The sequence below is a fragment of the Manis javanica genome, chromosome 7, assembly GCF_040802235.1.
Source record: "Manis javanica isolate MJ-LG chromosome 7, MJ_LKY, whole genome shotgun sequence".
Taxonomy (NCBI): Eukaryota; Metazoa; Chordata; class Mammalia; order Pholidota; family Manidae; genus Manis; species Manis javanica.
This window is the reverse complement of record NC_133162.1, coordinates 6,827,849-6,849,049: the sequence shown is the minus strand read 5'-3', so window position 1 is coordinate 6,849,049 and position 21,201 is coordinate 6,827,849. Positions and strand designations below refer to the sequence as shown.

General features: G+C 38.5%; 1 protein-coding gene across 5 annotated transcripts in view; it reads left to right on the top strand.

The window, feature by feature from the left end:
* Positions 1-21,201, top strand: part of ZRANB1 (zinc finger RANBP2-type containing 1) — a 102,302-nt gene that overhangs the window by 72,361 nt on the left and 8,740 nt on the right. For 4 of the 5 annotated variants that reach the window (XM_073240165.1, XM_073240163.1, XM_073240164.1 and 1 more), the window contains 4 exons: positions 7,447-7,634; positions 11,770-11,923; positions 13,994-14,065; positions 14,613-14,811. In XM_073240165.1, the coding sequence (XP_073096266.1) occupies positions 7,447-7,634; positions 11,770-11,923; positions 13,994-14,065; positions 14,613-14,811 (613 nt within the window). Of the gene's footprint in view, positions 1-3,623; positions 3,746-7,446; positions 7,635-11,769; positions 11,924-13,993; positions 14,066-14,612; positions 14,812-21,201 lie in introns of all 5 variants that reach the window. The other variant, XM_073240166.1, reaches the window with a different exon arrangement.

Here is a 21,201-nt window from a genome sequence, read left to right as displayed (position 1 = left end):
CTTTCTTTTTTTTTTAACTCCTTCATGACATTTCACATTTTCAGAGTCCACACCGTTTGTTTTACAGAATGATTTTCGATTTGGATATGTTTAAGTGCAGTTTAAACATTAATCTTTTTTGGGAGGAGCAAGGAATACGACTTAGGTGATACTGTTTGAAGCAGCACCTCTAATCTCTGAATAATGTCCTTGTAATCATTTTTTTCTTCCTTAAAACTTTTTGCAGTAAATAAATGTAACAGAATTTGCCATCTTAACCATTTTTAAATGTACAGTTCAGTGGTATTAAGATTCACTTTGTTGTGCAGCTCTCACCACCATCCATTTCTGCAGCTTTTTTCATCTTGAAAAACTGACACTGTATCCATTAATGGTAACTTCCCATTCTCCCCTTCCCCAGCCTCTGGCAACCACATTCTAGTTTTCCGTCTATGAATTTGACTCATATAAGTGGAGTCAATATTTCATTTAGTGTAGTATCTTCAAGGTTCATCCATGTTGTAGCATGTGTAAAAATTTCTTTTTTAAGACTGAATAATCTATTGTATATATACATCACATTTTGTTTACTCATTTGTCTGTTGATAGACATACCAGTATTTGTTTCATCAAATTTAGACATTATGTGTGAATTCCTTTAAGAGAATATGAGAGTTCATGTTTAATAAAAGTAGAGCCTACTCATTGTAGAAAAAAATAAAAATAGTTAATAGTTTCACTGTCTAGAGGAAATCCGTCATACATTTCCTGGGGACTAGACTGGGAGCAGGCAATACTGGAGGCAAGGAGACCACTTAGGAGAAAATTACAGCAGTACTGGTGAGAGTGCAAGTCTTGGCCTAGAGTAGAGGCAGTGGAGATGAGGTAAGGGGGATGTCTCTGAGAGAGACTTAAAAGGTAGGATTGACAGACCTGGAAGAATTTATTAGGGCTGAAGGGAGGAAGAAGACACCTAGGATTCTGGTTTGGATAGTGGGTTGGATAGCAGTCGCGTCCCATTTTTCCTAAACATAGGAGATGTGAAGTTTCATTGTAGGCATAGTGTAGCAAGGGTACATAATGAGTGTTGTATATGTGGGCCTGAAACGTTTGGAGGAAAATCTACAGTTTATGTGGATATTTGTGGGCCCACAAATGTTCGTTGGAGCTGTGGACCCTTCTCTTCCAGTGGTGGACTGCAGGGACTTCTTGGTTGTGCTCCTACCCTGGGGCCTTATCAAGATGGACGAAGTAACTTTTTAATGTCTCTTCCAGTTGGGTGATTCTCTGTCTTAATTCTTTCAGTATTTTTGGTGGAAGAAGAGTTACATGGATATATTATGGAAAGTGTAGTTATATGCCATGAGTTTTTCCTTTTATACTCTCTTCCCCCTTTAAAAATGTTCATTTAACCCTCCAGTTTTCTCAGTTGCAAAGAGAGTAGGTTAGACTATGCAGTCTCTCTAGGCCTACTTAAAAAAGTATAATTATAAAAATCTAAAATTTGGTTTCAGATTTAGCCAGGGTAACTTGGCAGTGTAGCAGTTGAAATTTTTCAAGTCAGAAACACTTTGGGACTTGATTTTAGTGGTGAATGTAGTTTTGACAGAACACTATTTTATGTAACTGGAACACTAGATTTTTTAGAATCTTATCCCCCCAGTTGATGCTTTCGGCAGTTTATTAAGTGACTTGTAATTTTGTTGCCAGGCAGCTGCATCGGGGAGGTGGTCTCTCCTTGCACACCAGTTGAAATCTCAACCTGGACGGGGGAGGTGAACGAGGATGCAGGGTGGGAGGAGCGTAGGTAGGTAAGGAAGGAATTCATTAAAGTGAAAGTAGCAGGGACTGGCAGCTGCCTTGCAGGCAGCAGAAAGCAGGGAAGAGCAGAGGGAGGGAAGGTCATTGAACTCCTGCTTGGCATGGGGCAGATCCCTTATCAACTCTTAAAGCCAGGGTCACTTGGCATCCAGTGTCTGCTTGGTTTGACATGGTGTGGGAACTAAGCCCCTCCCATCCCAGGATTTGGGAGCTACAGAACACTGGATGGATTGAGATTATGTTTTGAGAACTTCCCAAAGGCAAATAAAGGAGATTTTCAGGCGGGCTACTAAAGAGCATGATTTATAGCCACAGTCCTGTCCAGGTCACCCAGGTGATGGGAACTTGCAAGCCCAAATCAGAGCTCTCCGTAGCTTTTGCCTACTACCTAGAGTAGAACAGCGTGAAGACTTAATGCTTAAGTCTGGAAAATAGAATAGCAAGTGACAAAGGCACTTACCACTGGAAGAGTTGCAGAGACAAAATGCAGTAAGCTGAGCAATGAGAAGATGTTTAAAAAGTACACACTTGAAGAAAAGGGAGTACGGCAACCTCAGGAGGCACACTGAAGGGTCTGGGGTGTGCGGTTTTTATAGGGCCTTTTGGGTAGGGGTCAGCATAAGGCAGGATGTATATAGGTGGTTCACAATTCCTTTGAAGTTTTGTCTTAAGATAATACGGTTATTTAGGTGACTGTTGGTCCAGATTTCGACATTCTTTATCCACATAGGTTCGTTACATTTTGGAGGTCCATCTCCTGTCTTGGTTACAAAGTTACTTGATTGATGAAGGGGAGGGAAGAAGAGGAAGAATAGCCCATAGATTAAGTTAAAGAACAAGCTGGGCCTTTTTCCGCAGGCAAATTAGATTTTACAATGGCATAGTTCTTGTCCAATTTCCCTGCCCTACCCCAATTTGGACTCACATTCATCTTTAACATTGTTCTTCGTGTCTGCTCACCTTCCCAAAGATAACTTTGTGACATGTTCCTTTAAGTCTTTGCGTCATGCTTTCAGTAGTAGTGCGTCCTGCATCGCAAGATCTTCTTTCTTAATGAAATATCTGTCACTTCAGATATTTTTTCATGACTGCGGGGATCTATATTTCCACAGCAGCTGGGTTGTTAACAATCTGATAAAAGATGTAGGGAAGGTAAGATCTCCAAGGTTTAAACTATATTTGGGATAGTTTGTCATGATTAATAATAGGATGGGTAAAGGCCTTAAATTATTTTGACTTCTGATCATTGAATCGTATTTTTCTGAAGATGTTTTCATAATGGAGTTTATTGAATGAATTGAACAGATGCTTATCTTTTATAGTTATAGAGTAGATTAAATGTAAGAATTTATTTCCAATTCATGAGTTTCATCTCTTTTTGGGTTTTTGAAAAGGTGTTGTTGTATAGCACTATCCTAGGAATAGAAAAGGTAGATTTTAACTTGTTGCCAATGTAAAAAGTGCATTTAGGAGGTGGTTTGGTCTGCTCAAACTATTTTTGGGATTGCCACTGAGCTTGTATACACTTGAAGATAAAATACTGAGGTCTTTTTATTTAAGCATCTCGTATTTGAGTATTGAGATTGTTGTGAGTATCTAAGCCAAGTTCGAGACTGAACTGTAGCCAAGTGGTTAGGAATATGAAGAAGTGTATTACTGGATGGTATAGTTTCCTTTTTAATATGCAAAACTGATAAAATGAATTAAATTATGGGTATAGGAAGACTACTCAGACATCAGAGCCAGCCACATCTGCTCTTTCTACTGACCATGGTAAAGGACATTCTGAACATTACCACTTAAAACTAACTTTTCTCTTTAAGGGCTCCTGAAATTGTGCCAGCTGACTCCAAGTCCACCCTGACCCCACAGCATAAACCATGCTGTGATGTCACAGCTACCATAGAACTCCAGGGTAGTGTTGAGCTGGCCCATGTGGGCTCAGGTAAGTCCTGGCTTTTTTTTTTACCATTTGGCATTCTTTTCAAAGTTAGTTACCATTATGATTTTATGTCATTAAAAAAAATAAGGCAAAACTTTGAAAACTGTGCCATACATGGGGGAAAAAAATAAATCTGTTTTCTAAACATCATAAGCCAGCTCCATATTCTAACCAACGGAGTTCCATAGTAGCTGTGAAATCCCCGGTGGGTTGTGACCTGTGGCTTCAAAATACGGTAAATTGTATTCCTGGCCCAGATTGCAGAACGATTTGAGGTTTTTTAAAATAATGTAGTTTGTATTACACAGTAGCTTTCATTTACTCTCAGGTCTCCATGTTTTTGAAAGTATATTAACACTTTCCTTTATCTGTAATTATGCACCACTGCTTTAGCTAGTTGTGTATTTCATTCAATCAATTTTGAAAGTATGATGGTACTGCAAATTAGTTTTATCAAGTTAATCATCTCAGAGTGCCCTCAGATGTCCTGGGGGCACTGCCTTCATAGTATGGGGGAAGAAGGGACAGAATGTGCAACATATGTTTGTTATATACTGAGAGAAGGATGCGTTGGTCACTCTTGGAGGCACTGTGAAATAATAACCTAGAAAAACTGTGTGTGTCACCTTTCTCTATTGGAATTTACTGTTTTTTTTGCACTGTTACATGAAGTGAAATTTACTGCTTAGCAAAATTTGTTGTCTGTTCCTATCTACCAACTCTTCTGTCTTCTTCCCTTTTATCCCTATTAAAAGGTTGTAAAAATGTAATGTTACGTGAAGACCTCAAAGGCATTTTGTAAATTATTTTGCATGTAATGTGATGCTTCCCCACCCCCACCCCACATAAAAAAACATAGTGGCTAAAACTTTTGATTATTTGAGTATGGGCCAAATCCTTTTAGATACCAGGTTTACAATGAAAACCCATGTATCAAGAAGTTGTCTGAACTAATCCATAGCTCTCCTTGAGCAGTGTATAGTAAAGATACACCAAAAATTTGGACAGTTCAGGGACATTCTCATGAAATTTGATGTGTAACAAATTTACTCATCTTTGTAACTGAAAACTCACAGGTAGGGGAAACCGTGAACTCCTAATTATGGTTAATGAATGGAGTTATGTATTCCCATAACATTAGACAATAAAATGCTTTTCTTTCACATAGTACTTTGTGCCTATACTTAAATCTGTGTTTTTCATGTTCTGGAAAATTTGGAAAATTTTGTGCAGTGAAGAATAGAAAATAGAGTCTATTCTGTTCATCCTCATTTTCTGCCCTCCCGTGTTTACCCCATGGTAGGGAGCAGGCAGCATGCCATGCCCTGTTTGCAGTTTAATTCAGAGCTTGGGTCAGGGGAAGTAATTGTTCTTGGCATTTTTGGATTAGGCCAAATAGAAATTGTGTGTGTGTGTGAACTTTATTGAGATACAATTCACATTCACCATTTGAGATTGTTTATTTTTAAAAAACCCTTAATTGGAAGGCAGACTGGTGACATTGTAGATGATAATTACAAAGCACCTTCTGCTAACTTCGTTTAACTATTTGTCTACACCACTTACCCTCTTTTGATTGTGCTAATTAGTTTCTAATTGCAGAACTGCCTCAGAAATATTAGAGAAGAAATGAAATCTTAAGAATTTCTAAGATGAGATTCTTCCAGACATCATCAATATAGTGAGTAGGCTAAAAATGGTGAAGAGTTAGAAGATCTCTCCTTGCAATGAAAGGAACAAAAGTAGTTGATGGTTTAGCTTTAGATTACTTTATCTTTGTCTTTGGGAAACAAAAAATAATATGTATGTATAAAAGTACAGATACGTACACATACACTGCACAGGTCTTCTTTATCTTTTCAGGTAAACTGATCACTTTTTGGTCCTTGGGTTGCTTTTGGAAGTGCTTCTTACGTCACACAAAGAAATGTTCTAAGTGTATGTATTTTTAGGTTAAAGCTAAAAACTATGAAAGGTGCAGTGATGTTGTGTGTACCTCTGCAGGCAATAGTTACAGCTTTGATAGGACTAAATGAAAACTAGTTGCTTTTGTAAGGAAATACTGTATACACAAAGTAAGTGGAGTGGGGGCCTATTCAGTTCTGAAGAAAAACTTTATTCAAAAATAGAGTCCTAGTAGATTATTCTCAGCTGTCCATTAAAGCGAGTTAAGCAGAAATTTAGAGTTCTTTAGATTTGTTGTTATTTCAGGTAGTACTTTTCTGTGTCTTTTCTTAAGGCTTGCCCTTTGAGGAGTTGCATCCCGCTGGTCTCATGTGAGCCAATGTAGCTCTTGATGACTTTTCCAGGGTACAATGCCTCAGAAGGGTGTTTTAAAGCCCTTTATATGTTGGTGAGGGTTAGTTACATACAGCTGTACTTGGATGTTTATATTGAGGCATGCATTAGCTTAAATTTCTATGAAAATAGAAATTCCTGTAAGAAGGTGTTCTCATTTAATGTCATTGATTCTTAATTTGAAACATGTTATTTGTCAGGGGCAGGGAGGCATTTTACTGGGGAAAGGATCGAGATTTGCAGAACAGATCCTTGACCCCAGAGTTTGAACACTTTTGAAGCTGACCTTTTATAAAGGCTCACAAATGTGATGAGAAGGACTATTTTAAGTATAGGAGTCATGTCATGTTTTTAACAGTCCTTGTTTCTCACGTTGCCTAGAATAGTGCTCTGCACGTTATTGCACATTCAATGAATGTGGAAATAAAACTACCATTTTAAAGCTTTGCTATTTTAATGAGTGGGGGAAATGCTGCATTGTGCCAATCTGTTATACTCTAAGGAATAGCTTATTTAATTCATAGGTCAAGATGGCAATTAAAAAGGCTTTTTTTTTTTTTGAGAGGGCATCTCTCATATTTATTGATCAAATGGTTATTAACAGTTAACAACAATAAAATTCTGTACAGGGGACTCAATGCACAATCATTAATCCACCCCAAGAAAAAGGCTTTTTTTTTAAAGTACACTAAGAATATTTTTAGCTAGTGTTAGTATTTCACGCAACAAATTTTTCCTGATATAACTTAGGAAATACTTAAAATGATTTGTTCCTACAGTTTTGGTTGTATGTGTGTTGTATTTTTTAACACTGTGGTAAATTTGAATCTGTACTTTTCATTTTTTTGCCAAGGCTATTTGTTTATTATCCATAGATGTATTGTACTGCTTAGTAAATAGGATTACTGTCTTAATTTAACATCAGTTTGTGTTAAGATTAATAACATGGTTCAGTGGGAATGAAAGTTCTTTATGGTTTTGGAAAAAGTACTTGTTTTATCTCTCCACCCTCAACTGGTTTGTAGTGTTTTATTTTAGCATATTTTTGTTCAGAGTCATCTGGTTCAAGTTTTACTGAATGGATATAAGGAAGACTGAAGTCTAATTTGTCATACTGTATTACTGATCTTTGTGACAATTAATATATTCTAATAATTCCTGTAAGCCCTACCAGAGCACTGGAGCCAGCACTGATGTGAAGGTAAGTACCTAACTAAGCAGTTCTAGTGCTGACAGAAATTAAAGGGAGAGAAGTACACTAATTTTCCTTATATTCTTTAGGATGTTTAAATGATGCTCCAGAATCCAGGAAGCACAGAGAAACAGAATTTAGAGTGAATGCTACAAGTTTGTGCTTTCGGAAGAAAAATAGAATTAAACTCTTTTCTATTTGACCGTTATTTTAGGGGTTGTAGAAGGTGACTTAGCTGCTATAGAAGCATACAAGTCATCAGGAGGAGACATCGCACGTCAGCTCACCGCAGATGAAGTGCGCTTGCTGAGCCGTCCTTCGGCTTTTGATGTCGGCTATACGCTGGTACATCTGGCCATACGTTTCCAGAGGCAGGATATGCTAGCAATACTGCTTACGGAGGTAAGTGTGGCATTTTGGCTAAACAGTCTTTTATATGAAGGAAGTGTGTTCCTTAATTGTCATTTTTGATGTTAAAATGTTTCTCCAAACAGTTCTGAACAGTTTGATTCTTCTACACCCTTTCATAAAATTACATTAAACTTGAGACTTCAACAGCATATGATTCTTAAGGGTATACTTAAAAATAGGATGTTTTTCCCTAATATTTAAATCATGTTTGATTTTTAAAGACCTGGGATATATAGGTCATTCATTCAATCAACTGAACAAATATTTATTGGCTACCTACTGTGTGTTGGGCACTGTGCTAAAAAGAGATAGACTTTGGCCTCTTCAGTCAGTCTCCAGAAAAGTAGAGAAAGAAACCGATAATTCTCTGTGCTCTCACAGATGTAAGTTCAGGTGCTGTGGGAATATCTGAGAAAGTGTTTTGCGATATCTCATATTGTTACCAAGAGCAGGTAACATTTTAGTGGAAATCACTTATTCATAGGCCAGGGGTGGTGGTATTTGTGGTGAATTTAGGAACTTGGAAGTAACTCAGCATGGTTGTGATGGTGGCTGGGAACTAAGAGGGGGAAGCCTAAGAGAGAAGTGGGGGTGGTTATGAAGGACCTTCTCGGTCAAGCAATATGAAGATTATTCCAAGAGATGTAAATAGGCTTTGGACAGTGTTAGGTAGAGTGGTCCAGGGGGTGACAGGAAGTGGGTTCTGGCTGCTGCAGATTGGAGAAGGTCAGGCATGGCTAGGAGGATACGACAGTGATGCTGGCAAGAACTCGGCCAGAACAGTAGTGGCAGGAGAAATGAGAAGAAGTGGGCTGACTTGAGGGAGGTGAGGGCCATGCAGTCAGGATTAAGCCTTGGGGGCAATGGTGAGATACCCATCAGAGCTGATTCTGAGCTTTCTGGCTTAGGTAAGCAGGCAGAAGTTACAAAATGAGTTTTTCAGGATGTGACTATATTATTCACTTAATTTTTTAATGGTAAGAGAAATAGGGTAAAAGTGCACAGTCATTGTCATTTGTCATGTCAATTGTGGATTTAGAATGTGGATTCAGTAAACATCTGTGTATGCTTTATGTGTATCTGCATATTCATATCTGCCAGTATTTGAGAACCATCATGTACAAAGCCCTGGGAGGGATTAAGAGCTAGGAAGACTGGGTGAAGGCATGATGAGTTGGCTAGCCATTGCGTTCAGTTGGTGAGAGTCCAGTGAAGTCACGGCCACCTGAGAGACCCTAGGCCTAGAGGAGGGTGGGGATGGCTTGAGAGAGAGCCATAATGAAAACAGAGAACAGGTTTACTGAGGCTAAGGGAGAAGGGACTGTTGGGAAAACAGCAGTGTGATTAGAGGGACCAGTGTTCAGGAACATGGGATCAAACAAACATAGGGAGTTTCTGAAGCATCTGAGTTTGGCTCCGTTTGTGTATGTGGTCCTGTAGTTGCTGTTGGTGGCAGGAGGTAGGATAGAGAAGGCAACTGTGAACCAAGGCTCAAGTCTAGGTGATTCATACGTTCCCCTCTAGTCTGGTAGAGGACTATGTGAAGGTTCTGGAGGGGTTGGCATAAATCACTGGCTTCCTACGAGCGATCTGGGGACTAACAGAGAGTAGGAAGACAGTAAGAACCCCAGTGTATTTATTATTTACTGTTCATACATTATTTACTACTTAGCAAATCACCTCAAAACTTAGCAGTTTTAGGCAGCAAAAACTTATCTTACACAGTTTCTCAGGGTAAGGAATCTGAGAGCAGCTTAGCTGAATGGTTTTGACTACAGGTCTCATGAGGTTATAGACAAGCTGCTAGGGCTGCAGTCGTCAAGTCTCGTCTGGGGCTGGAGAATCTGGTTCTTAGTGCACTCACATGGCTGTTGGCAGGAGGCTTCAAATCCTTGTCAACGTAGGCCCCTCCATGGGTTTGCTCGTGATGTGGCAGTTGGTTTCAACTAAAGCAAGAAGGAGAGAGAGTTTGAGAGAATGATGCAAATGGAAGCGGCAGTGTCTTTTATATATAACCTACTTAGGAAGTGACGTCCCATCATTTTTATTGTATCCTGATGAGACATGCATACCAACCCTGGTGTACAACATGGGAGAGGCAGTAGGGAAGTTTTTCCAGGGAAAGAAGAAAATTGGTAGTAGAATTCAGTCTCTTTTGGAGTAGGCACTCCAGTGAGGAAACTGGCAGGGAGATGATGCGTCTGGACTAAGGGATGTGTCTGCAGAGAGAGCACAGAGCCAAGTACTTTTGGGATGACAGTAGGAGAACATTATATTCTGAGGATGGGTATCTGGGGCAGAGGTTATAATTGGATTTCAGGTCATAGGCCCTGTTGGTAGTCTGGTGGAACCTATGGACTTCTTATCAAAATACTGCTTTTAAATGAAGTAGAAATAAATAGGATTGCAAAGGAAATCAATTATATTGAAATACAATTATCAGAATATTAAATCAAACCTGGGCTATATAAGAAAATGCATTTTTAAATATAGGCAAGAGGTTAGTGAAAATGAAGGATTTAAATATAATTAAAATTCCCATTCAAGTTCACTGACTCTACCCAAGTGCCATGGGCCCTAAGTTAACTGCTAGTCTAAGGACTTGGTTCAGAAGACAAGGTTGCAGAGGCTAGAAGATGAGAGGTAGGCTTTAGGGACATTATGCTTAAGGACGATGGGGTGGGGGTAGGAGGCTTGGTTGGAGGCCATTCACCAGCTGTAAGGTTTCTCTTGGAGTAGTTTTCAGTATTCACATTGCAACTAAGTTGTTTTGGGAAAAAGCCTTCCCAGGACTTTGGACAGGGCTTTAGGTCTAGCAGATTGGAATAAGCTGGTTTTGAATTTACTTTTGGGATCCATTAAACAATATTACTTAAGAAATAGTTGATTATATTCTGAAAATATTTAATATTTAATTTTCCTTAATTTGAGTGTTAAAGATTGGGTTCAGATAGAGTTAAGATGTAGTAAGAATCTCACTGTTACTGTAATCCTTGCCAGTGGAGTTTAGTAGAACTGAATTTTCATGTAGGAGTTTCATAATAGGACATCTGATGGTTGTTTGGGTATGCAGAGTTTTTGAAACATTGTTTACTTACCTTAACAGCAAAGACAAGTTGTCTATATGTATTACATAGATGACATTGTCAGTAAAACTTACTCTTTGAATGTCTTATTGGAAGACCTGCTACTCCAAACCCCACTTGTGACTGTCAGTCTGCATTTGAGAAGGTGGTTCAGGTTAGTGACTACACTCTAGTGACAGCAGATGACAGAGCTAACTGGCTCACTCAGGGTTCACAACCAGACTCATTTCTTCTCTAGCTGATGCTCATCTTTGATTTCAGAATCCTCTGTATCTTTCTTGAGCTCCACAAAAGGAATACAACTTAAATGGAAGGTAGTATTTTTGCATCATTTGTTGTTATTCATCATTTAAAAAGGAGAGGAAAATTCTAGCTGTCTACTTGCATACAGGTTTTCTGCGGTACACTAGTGCTCACATTTCATTCCTACTGAGCTGTACTTTGAAAGCTTGTTGTCTGTTCTGCACTTGGAGAAGCCATATTGCCTTTCAAAAAATTCAGAACGATAACAAGTAGGGAAGGATTTGAAGGCAGTGGAGACTAACCCTTGAAAAATACCATGCTTTCTTTATTCCCAGTCAGGGTATTTGAAATATTCTTAAAGAGTGGGAGGAGAGTGTTGGTAATTTACTTTTTTCCTGTGAGCTGGAATTCCCTGTGTTTTAAGAATGATTTTATTGGGGGCATGAGGGTTAGTCTTAGGCTGACCCTGTTTTCTACCATCTCTCCCCTTCCTATAATGAAATTCTGCATAACATTTTTTATATGCGTCTGTCTATTTTCTTGGGAATGAAACATTCCTAAGAAGTAAAATTACTGAATCAGAGGGTAGAGCATTTTTATGTCTGTTTTCTGGAAAGCTGTATAGATGTGCACTTCCATTGGTGGGGAAACAGTACCCAATGTACAATATTTTAAAATTGAAAAACGAACCACCTTGATTTCCCTGGTAAATTTTGGTAATTTCATTTAATATTGTTATTTTCTGCTTCCATTGATGATAAATGAGATGCAGAGGAAAGTTTCTTTTGTGTTTTAAGGTGTCTCAACAAGCAGCGAAGTGTATCCCAGCAATGGTGTGTCCTGAACTGACAGAGCAAATCCGGCGAGAGATAGCTGCCTCTCTTCATCAGAGAAAGGGGGATTTTGCTTGCTATTTTCTAACTGACCTTGTAACATTTACATTGCCAGCAGGTAACTTCAAATTTCAATGTAAAAAGAAATTCACTTTGTTATTATATAGATAACTCAATAAATAAGTACACTTTATTATAATTATTTTTTATGTCTGAGTGAAAATGTTTCTGTTAGAAAGCATATGACTTTGCTACTCTATGTGCCTCTTAAATTATTTGACACTCCTATTTATACTGGAAGTAGCCAGTCCAAGGGCTACTCGTAAGCTAACACTTGGCAAGGAAGATGGCAGTTGGGAGTAGCTGACTTCTTCGAGGCACTCGGATACTCTAAAGCATCTGTTTTATCCATTTACTTTTCTCTTGTTTTTTTTAGAATATTATCAGTCTACTCTGTTTTTTCTTTTCCTGCCTATTATTTTGAAATTAGATAGTCATTTCTGAACTGGTTGCCTGCTATTAGAATATGGGCTTTTGGTGGGTAGTCAAGTTACTTTCTTCATCCATTGTACTGGTTCCTACTATATTTATGAAGCAACTTTTCATTTTTCAATTCAGTGACAATCGGAGATGTCTTCGAGGATGTTTTTTGTTCATTTGGCACTGATTAAACATCAAACACCAAAAGTTTCTACAATAAGGCTTCCATTTAGTTCTGAGTGTTTTGAGCTTTCACATTCAGAAATGAGGGACATTTACAAATGGTAGGAGGTAATAGCCAGCCTTTTAAAATCAGGCAAGTTTGATTTGAAACACACTGTATATTTAAGCTTACCCCTAGTGATTAGATTTTTTTTACTTGAAAATAGCTTTAAAATTTAAAAAATTTTTTAAGGATAATTAATGCCTTTGAGGAAGATGACAAAAACATCTGTGTGCCACAATTAATGGTTAATTAACTTTTATAAGAAAATTCTAAAGTTTGGAAATAATAGGACTGAGCAGAGGCTGAGAGAGTGGGGAGGACAGATAAAAATTTATCTTTATTACTTTGTTACTTTTAATTCGAATATCATATAGCCCTGTTCTTTTTTTCTTTTATTTCATCTTTATTGAGGTATAATTGACATATAAAATTGTCAGATATTTGAAGTATACATTATAATGACTTGATACATGCATACATTGTGAAAGGATTTCTCCCCGTCTAGTTAACACATCCACCATCTGACATTTATTTTTGGGTGAGAACATTTAAGTTCTATACTCTCAGTATATTACATTTATACAGGAGCAGTGTTATCAACTATAGCTCCCATGCTTTGCATTAGGTCCTCCTCCTTATTCATCTTATAGCTGAAAGGTGATACTCGGTTACCAATCTCCCCATTTTCCCCACCACCCCAAGCCCATCAACCACTTTTCTACTGTATCAGTGAGTTTGTCTTTTTTTTTTTTTTTTTTTTTTTTAAATTCTACATATAGGTAGTACCAGGCAGTAGTTGTTGTCCTCTGTCTGGCTTCTCTCACTTAACATAATGCCCTCGAGGTCTATCGTGTTGCAAATGGCAGGATTTTCTTTTTTCCTGTGGCTGAATATTCCATTTTCTATATATATATATGTACTACATCTTCTTTATCCATTCATACAGTGACAGACACTTAGGTTATTTCTATGTCTTGGCTATTGTGAGTAATGCTGCAACAGACATGGGACTGCAGAGATCTCTCTTGAAATCCGAATTTTATTTCCTTTGGATATACACCCAGAAGTTGGATTGCTGGATCATATGACAGTTCTATTTTTACTTTTTGGGGAACCTCCATACTTTTTCCATAGTAGTTGTGTCAGTTTACATTCCCACTAACCACACAAGGGTTCCCTTCTCTCCATGTACCACGTTTGTTATCATGTTCTTTTGATGAGAGCTGTGTATATAATTACTTATCCGAGTGGATATTTTTATTATTTTTTAGCTAGATCACAGTTTTGATAATGAAGTACAGAAAGGAAATATTTTACCACACACGCATGTACATCACTCATGCACATTTTTTGTAAGAAGCCACTTGACAGCTTTCAGAGGAAAGGGAGTTATTTTAGAGGAAGTCACTATTAAATACTGGTATCAAATTAATTATTAAGTTAGGAGACATAAAATCTTTTAAGTCTGCTTTTTCTTTGTAGATATTGAAGACTTGCCCCCAACAGTCCAAGAAAAATTATTTGATGAGGTGCTTGATAGAGATGTTCAAAAAGGTAAACATGGAATTACTTTAATGTCTTTCATCAATTCAGTAAACTTTTTGCTTTGTTCTATAAAAGATTTGGAATAGTTTAGTGTATGGCTAACTTCTTTATTTTTACTTTAAATTAAAAATATTAAGGTCTTAGGAATATTGTCATTGTGCTGTTAAAAATGTACATTCTGTCAATTATATCTCAATAAAATTGGAAAAAAAACAACTAATTTACAGCTCTTAACTGTGATAGAGTGATAAAGACATAAAAGTTTTAAAACTTCCTAATTCAAATTCTAGAATGGGTTTTCTGTTTCCTATTCTAGAATGAGTATTTTTCCTTAATAATTTAGAAAATAACTTGTCAAGAATTTAAAAGTTAAGTAAATTATTCTAGAACCACAAGATGTTTCAGTACTTTCAAAAAGTTTATATTTCAATTCATCAAATTTATTTAGGTGTTTATTGCACATAAACCTGTCATCTACAGAATAGGTTGTCTCTTCCCCTGAATAGTCCTTCATTGCATTGGCATGAAAATGAACATACTTACATTCCTCATATAGAGTTAGAAGAAGAATCTCCAATAATAAATTGGTCCTTGGAATTGGCTACTCGTTTGGACAGCCGACTGTATGCACTTTGGAACCGGACTGCAGGAGACTGCTTACTTGATTCAGTACTACAAGCTACCTGGGGCATTTATGACAAGGACTCGGTGCTTCGGAAAGCCCTACACGACAGCCTGCATGACTGTTCACATTGGTGAGCTGGCTCCTTTCCTGTGTAAATCCAGGAGTGTACTTGCTGGATCATCTCCTTATAGTGGTGGGGTACTTCTTGTCTGTTTTATTTTCTGTGGGAGGGAAAAAACGGGTTTTTGGACATTGAGATACTTGGAACATCTCAGAGGTTCTTAAGTGTTTTGGCTGAGCTTTAAAATAGAAACACATGAAGGTGTTATAGTAGCTTTAAATATTAAATTACTTGCTCATTTTTAAGTAGTTAAAATGTCATATTCTTGTTCATCTTTAAGAGATGATGTTGACATTGTATCAGGAGTTTTTTTCTTCTTGAGGCAGATAGACTTAAGACCACATTTTTTATTTTGCAAATTTTGAAACCCACAAAAACGTTAAAAACAAAAACAAAAAACAACAGATCCCAGTATCTTCTTCATTCAGTTGATCAGCTATTAACATATTGCCATGTGTGTGCCATCTTTCCATATATAAATACTTCCTTTGCCAATTATTATAGACATCATGTTGCTTTACCTTCAATATGCATCTTTAAAGCACAAGGTTATTCTCCTACCCAATCACACCCTTATTATTGCATCTGAGAAAAATCAGCATTGACTCCATTACCCAACACATTCCATATCATAGTCTTCAATAATTTCAACAATAACATTTATATATACAGGTTTCTTCCACTCTTCAAAAGTACAGCATGCCTGTGAAACCTTTCATAAGCCAGAATGGCATAAAGCAAGAAGCAGTTACTGTGTTGTAAAAGCAAAATTCCTCTTGAGGTTTCTTTCAGTGAAAACAGGTTCTAAGGTAGGTCTTGCATAAAAATGAAGTGGTTTAAGGTGAACTTTTGAATAGCAGGGAAAACCTATTTAAATATAAATATAAAAAAATACAGATTTTTTAAATCCAGCATCTAATTGAGTATGTGACTAGTCTTGAACTGTAAATTTCCCCATTGAGGTATCAGTCACTGGAAACAATGGCTGTGTTGTGAATTAGTAGTTTGGTCTTTACACTTATTTGACTTACAGTATTTTCTTGGTTCTCTACATACATTATCTTAGTTATTATAACTGAGAAAATTGAGGCTAGAAAAGGCTAAGTTAATTAAATGTGCCTTTTCATTTTCTCCACACCTAATTGATGCTTACACAACAGTGATAATGGCCTTACCCCAAATAACCTTATTACCCTAGTATCTTTGTGTAAATTTTGAGCAGTTCCTAGTTGTAAATTTTGTTGTCAGTATTTAGGGTTTACATGAAGCCCATTAGAATATAAACTCCAGGAGAACAGAGATTTTATTGTGTTTCATTGTGAAAGATCTAGTGCCTACAATAGCATGATAAATAGTAAGTATGAAGTAAATACTTACTGAGTGAAAAAAGAGTACTCTAGAACTTGAAAATGAGAGCAATATAGTTACTTTCTTGAGAGCTAAATTACAGATCAAAACATAATGCAATAAAAATATGTGGTCACTGGAGGAAAATAAAGTGACTCCTCGGCTGGCAAGCCTAGGTGGTCCCCTGACTGGGTGTGGAGTATAGGCACACGTTCAGGATTCTGTGGGTTTGGTTCCAGACCACTGAAGGAAAGTGAGTCAACTGATTGTTTTATTTCCCAGTGCAGTAAGTTATGTTTACAGTATGTTGTAGTGTAGTAAGTGTGCCATAGCACACTTGGTTAGAAATGCAATGTACATACCTTAATTTAAAAATATTTTATTGCTAAGAGACGCAAACCATCTTCTAGCTTTCAGCCAGTCCTGATCTTTTTGCTCAGTGTTGATGGCTGCTGATTGATCGGGATGATGGTTGCTGAAGGTTGGTTGGCTGTGGCAACTACTTAAAAAGACAACAATGAAGTCTGCCATATAGATTTAGTCTTCCTTTCAGGGATCTCTGTAGCGTGTGATGCTGTTTGATAGCATTTTCCCACAGTAGAACTTCTTTTAAAAGTGGAGGAGTCAAACCCCTTCTCACGCTGTGCTGCTGCTTTATCAGTTAAGCTTATGTGATATTCTAAAACCTTTATTGTCACTTCAAGAAAATTCACAACATCTTCACCAGGAGTAGATTCCATCTCAAGAAATGACTTTCTTTGCTCATTCATAAGTAGCAACTCCTCACCATTCACGTTTTATCAGGAGGTGGCAGCAATATAGTCACATTTTCAGGCTCCACTTCTAATTCTAGTTCTCATACTATTTCTACCAGAGCTGTAGTTACTTCCTTCTCCTGAAGTCTTGAACCCCTCAAAGTCATCCATGAGGGTCGGAATCCACTTCTTCCAGACTCCTGTTAATGTTGATACTTTGACCTTTTCCCATGAGTCACAAATGTTCTCTAGGACATTTCTCACAGATGGCTTCTAGAATGGTGAATCCTTTCTAGAAGGTTTTCAGTTTACTTTGTCCAGATCCAACAGAGGAATTCACTGTCGGTGGCAGCTACAGCCTTTCAAAATGTTAGTTCTTTAATAAGATTTGAAAGTCACATTAACTCTCTGATCCATGGGCTGCAGAATTATACTTGTGTTAGCAGACATGACAACCACGTCAATCTTGTTAAACATCTCCATAAGAGCTCTTGGGTGGCCTTGTGCATGGTCAATAAGCAGTAATCTTTTGAAAGGAATCTTTTTTCCTGAGCAGAGAGTCTCAATAGTGGGCTTAAAATACTTAGTAAACCATGTTGTAAATAGTTGTGTTGCTATCCAGGCCTTGTTGTCCCATTTTTAGAGCAGAGGCACAGTAGTTTATGCATAATTCTTAAGGGTCCTAGGATTTTCAGAATGGTCAGTGAGCACTGGTTTCAACTTAAAAGTCACCAGCTCCATTAGCTGCTAACAAGAGAGTCAGCCTGTCCTTTGAAGCTTTGAAGCCAGGCATTGATTTCTCCTCTTTAGCTATGGAAGTCTGTGGTGACATCTTCTTCCAAAATAACCTGTTTTGTCTAAAACCTGCTACTCTGGTGAACCTACAAATGATAAGAAAGCAGAACAGCCTTATTGCTGACATAGAGAACGTTTGAGTGGTCTGGATAGAAGATCAAACCAGCCACAACATTCCCCCAAGCCAAAGCCTGATCCAGAGCAAGGCCCTGACTCTCTTCACTTCTGTGAAGGCTGAGAGAGGGGAGCAAGCTGCAGAAGAAAAGTCTGAAGCCAGCAGAGGTTGGTTCATGAAGCCTAGGAAATACGCCATCTCCATAACATGCAGAGGTTGCGGCAAGTCATCCAGAAGATCTGGCTAAGCTGATGCGTGAAGCTGACTACGCTAAACAACAGACTTTGAATATAATTTCCTTCAAGGACTTTTCCTTTGCATCCATAACTTGGCTGACTGACCCCATAGTCCTTGCTTTTGGCCTGTGTCAGCTTTCAACATGCCTCCCTTACTAAGCTTAGTTATTTCTGACTTTAAATTAAATTCAGTCTTCCTTTCACTAGAACACTTAGAGGCCATTGTAGGGTTATTGATTGGCCTCTTTCATTGTTGTGTCTCAGGTCTCTTGCCTCTAGGGAAGCCCAAGAAGAGGGAGAGAGAGCGGGGAACAGCTAGTTGGTGGAATTGTCAGAACACAACATTTATTAAGTTTTCTGTCTTACATGGGGTGGATCATGGGTGCCCCAAAACAGGTATAATAGTAACATCAAAGATGTTGGTCAACTGATCACAGATCACTATAAAAAGTGTAATAGTGAAAAGGGTTGAAATATTACAAGAATTACCAAAATGTGACACAGAGACACAAAGTGAGCAAATACTGTTGGAAAAATGGTGTCAATAACTTGATTGTTGCAGGGTTGCCATGAACCTTTAATTTGTTAAACACAGTATCTGCAAAGCACAGTAAAATGAATTGTGTGCCTGGATCCAGAGGAGATGGTTTAGTCACTCAGCCTTTGTCCAAGGAAGAGGCCTTTGTGCCTTTTGGTGGAGGGATCACTATGAATTGGTCTGGTAGTTTGGACAAGACCATTCCTATTTTTGTAAAAAAAATTTTAATTAAAGTATAGTTGACATACAATGTATTAGTTTCAGTGTATAACATAGTGGTTCAACAGTTAAACTTGTTATGTGGTTAAATGTAGTTACCATCTGTCATCATACGAGTTGCTACAGTATTACTGACTATATTCCCAGTGCTGTACTTTCATCCTTATCATTCATTTACTTTATAGCTGGAAGTTTGTACTTTTTAATTTCCTTCTCCTATTTCACCCATTCTGTCCACCTCCCAAGACCATCCTTTTGAGGCGGCATCATCAGGCTGGTAAGCCTGATGCCATTAAATGCTCAGTCCACCCAACCCTCTTGATGGGATTGTGTGCTCACCAGGCAACATCCTAGTGAAGTTTTTGCGGCCTATATGAGCCTGCCTACACTGAGAGAGAGGATGGGAGTGGTGTGGTTCTTATGACAGTGGTTTCTGGGCATTGTGCTTTTTACAGGTCTGCCTTGTTATTAGTTAATGTGACTCTGCCCCAGAAAGATCGATCTGTTCTCTGGGTGTGGATGAGGTCTAGTTCTTCAGCCTGAAAGCCCGATCTGGACCATGGTAAACCTACCAGCTTGCAGGCGCATTACAAAGGCAGTCCTGGTTATGTCAGTTATACCTCAATTTAAAAACAAAGGAAAAAAAGGGCAGCTCTGGAGCCTTTTCCCTGGTGGTAATACCCTGACCTTTTGTAAGGCTGGAAGATGTCTGTGAACTTAAGCAGGTGATACTTTGTTTCTAATTGCGAGGGCTTTTTTTTTTTTAAAACTTTGGTGGCTAGTAATAATTTGGGGACCTATTCTGTTTCTCACAGCTGGCAGTGGGTGATCTTCTGGATTGGAGCTGCCACTAACTAACATTGTATTGAGACTGGAATTCTGAGGTGGTTTGGTCATTTGTGATTGTGAAAGTCAAGCATAAAAGTAGAGAGAGAGTACCATCATCCCAGGTGATAAATGGGCTGGATGGGGGCGTGGCTGTTAAGAGCGAGAAGGAATGTGTAGGGTGTGAGGGTACAGCCATTGGCAAGTATTGTAGCAGATCTGGCAGCGAAGAGGCCTTGACTCTAAAAGAAGTGAGGCCTCGAGCTGGCACACAGACAGGCTTCCCAGACGGAAGTGTGCCTTGGCGCCCCTCCCCCAGTCCCTGTCGTCACGGTTCTTCACTTGGTGTTCACCGTGAGGGCAGCGGGGCCGCGCAGTGTCCCTCCGTTCTGCAGGCTTGCTGCAGTGTCGTGGGGGATGCAGATCACCAAGAGGGGACAGGAAGTGTCATTGCCATCGACTCAGGACATCAGTGACACAGGTCAATATGTCAACCTTAATGAATAACCACTAAATTGTTGGCTCTGTGGAGTTGTTATAGGCATGTGACTATTAAAAGATAGAAGGAAGGGGACTGAGAGCCTTGGCGCTGTCCGAGGCCCGGAGAGGGGCAGCCGGCATGTCCTTGTGTGGTCTCTTTTCCCATCAGTTTTTTGCTGAGGAGCCCTTTGCACAAAATCCAGATCAATTGGGATGAGACATTTTCTTAAGTCATTAAATATCTAAGTGAGAACTGAGAAAGGCATTTTATTTAAACTCATCCCCCTCTTACTTCAAGATAGACTGTTTGTGGTGGTAGCTGTGGTGTCCTGTTGGATGCCTGTGAGTTCAGCTGCCCATTCTTCAAGACTGACATTGACTGGCCTTTAAGTGACATGTCAGTCCATTTTCTCGAGAGGTAGGTGGAAGTAATTAATGTTGTAGGGGAAAAAATGAGTGCAGGTCTTCTAGAAACATTGTTACTGTTACTCTGTGGTGGAGCTCTCTGTAGCTTAGTATTCTGTCTGAATATATAATTCTTAAAGACTATTTTTTTAGAGTGATTTAGTTTATAGCAAAATGAGAGGCAGATACAGGTATATGCCATCTACTCCCTGCCCCCACACGTGCATGACCCTTCATTATGAACACTCCCCACCAGAGCAGTACATTTGTTACCTATAATTGATGAGTCTGTATTGACTCATCATTATCAGGCAGAGTCCATGGTTTACTGGAGGGCTTATTTTAGTGTTGTATGTACTGTGATTTTGGACTAATGTATAATAAATATCAGTCGTTGTAGCACCATACAGAGTATTAGCATTATAGTATTAGAGAGAGTTATCTCCACTGCCTTAAAACTCCTCTGTGCTCTGTCAGTTCATCCTTTCCTTGTCCTCAACCTTTGCAACCACTGATCTTTCTACCACCTCCATAGTTTTGCCTTCTCCAGAATGTCATGTAGTTGGAATCACACAGTATGTGGCCAGTTCAGCTTGGCTTCTTTCACTTGTAGTAATACATATTTAAGGTTCATCCATGTTTTTTCGTGCCTTAATAGCTCATTTCCTTGTAGTGCTGAAAAAC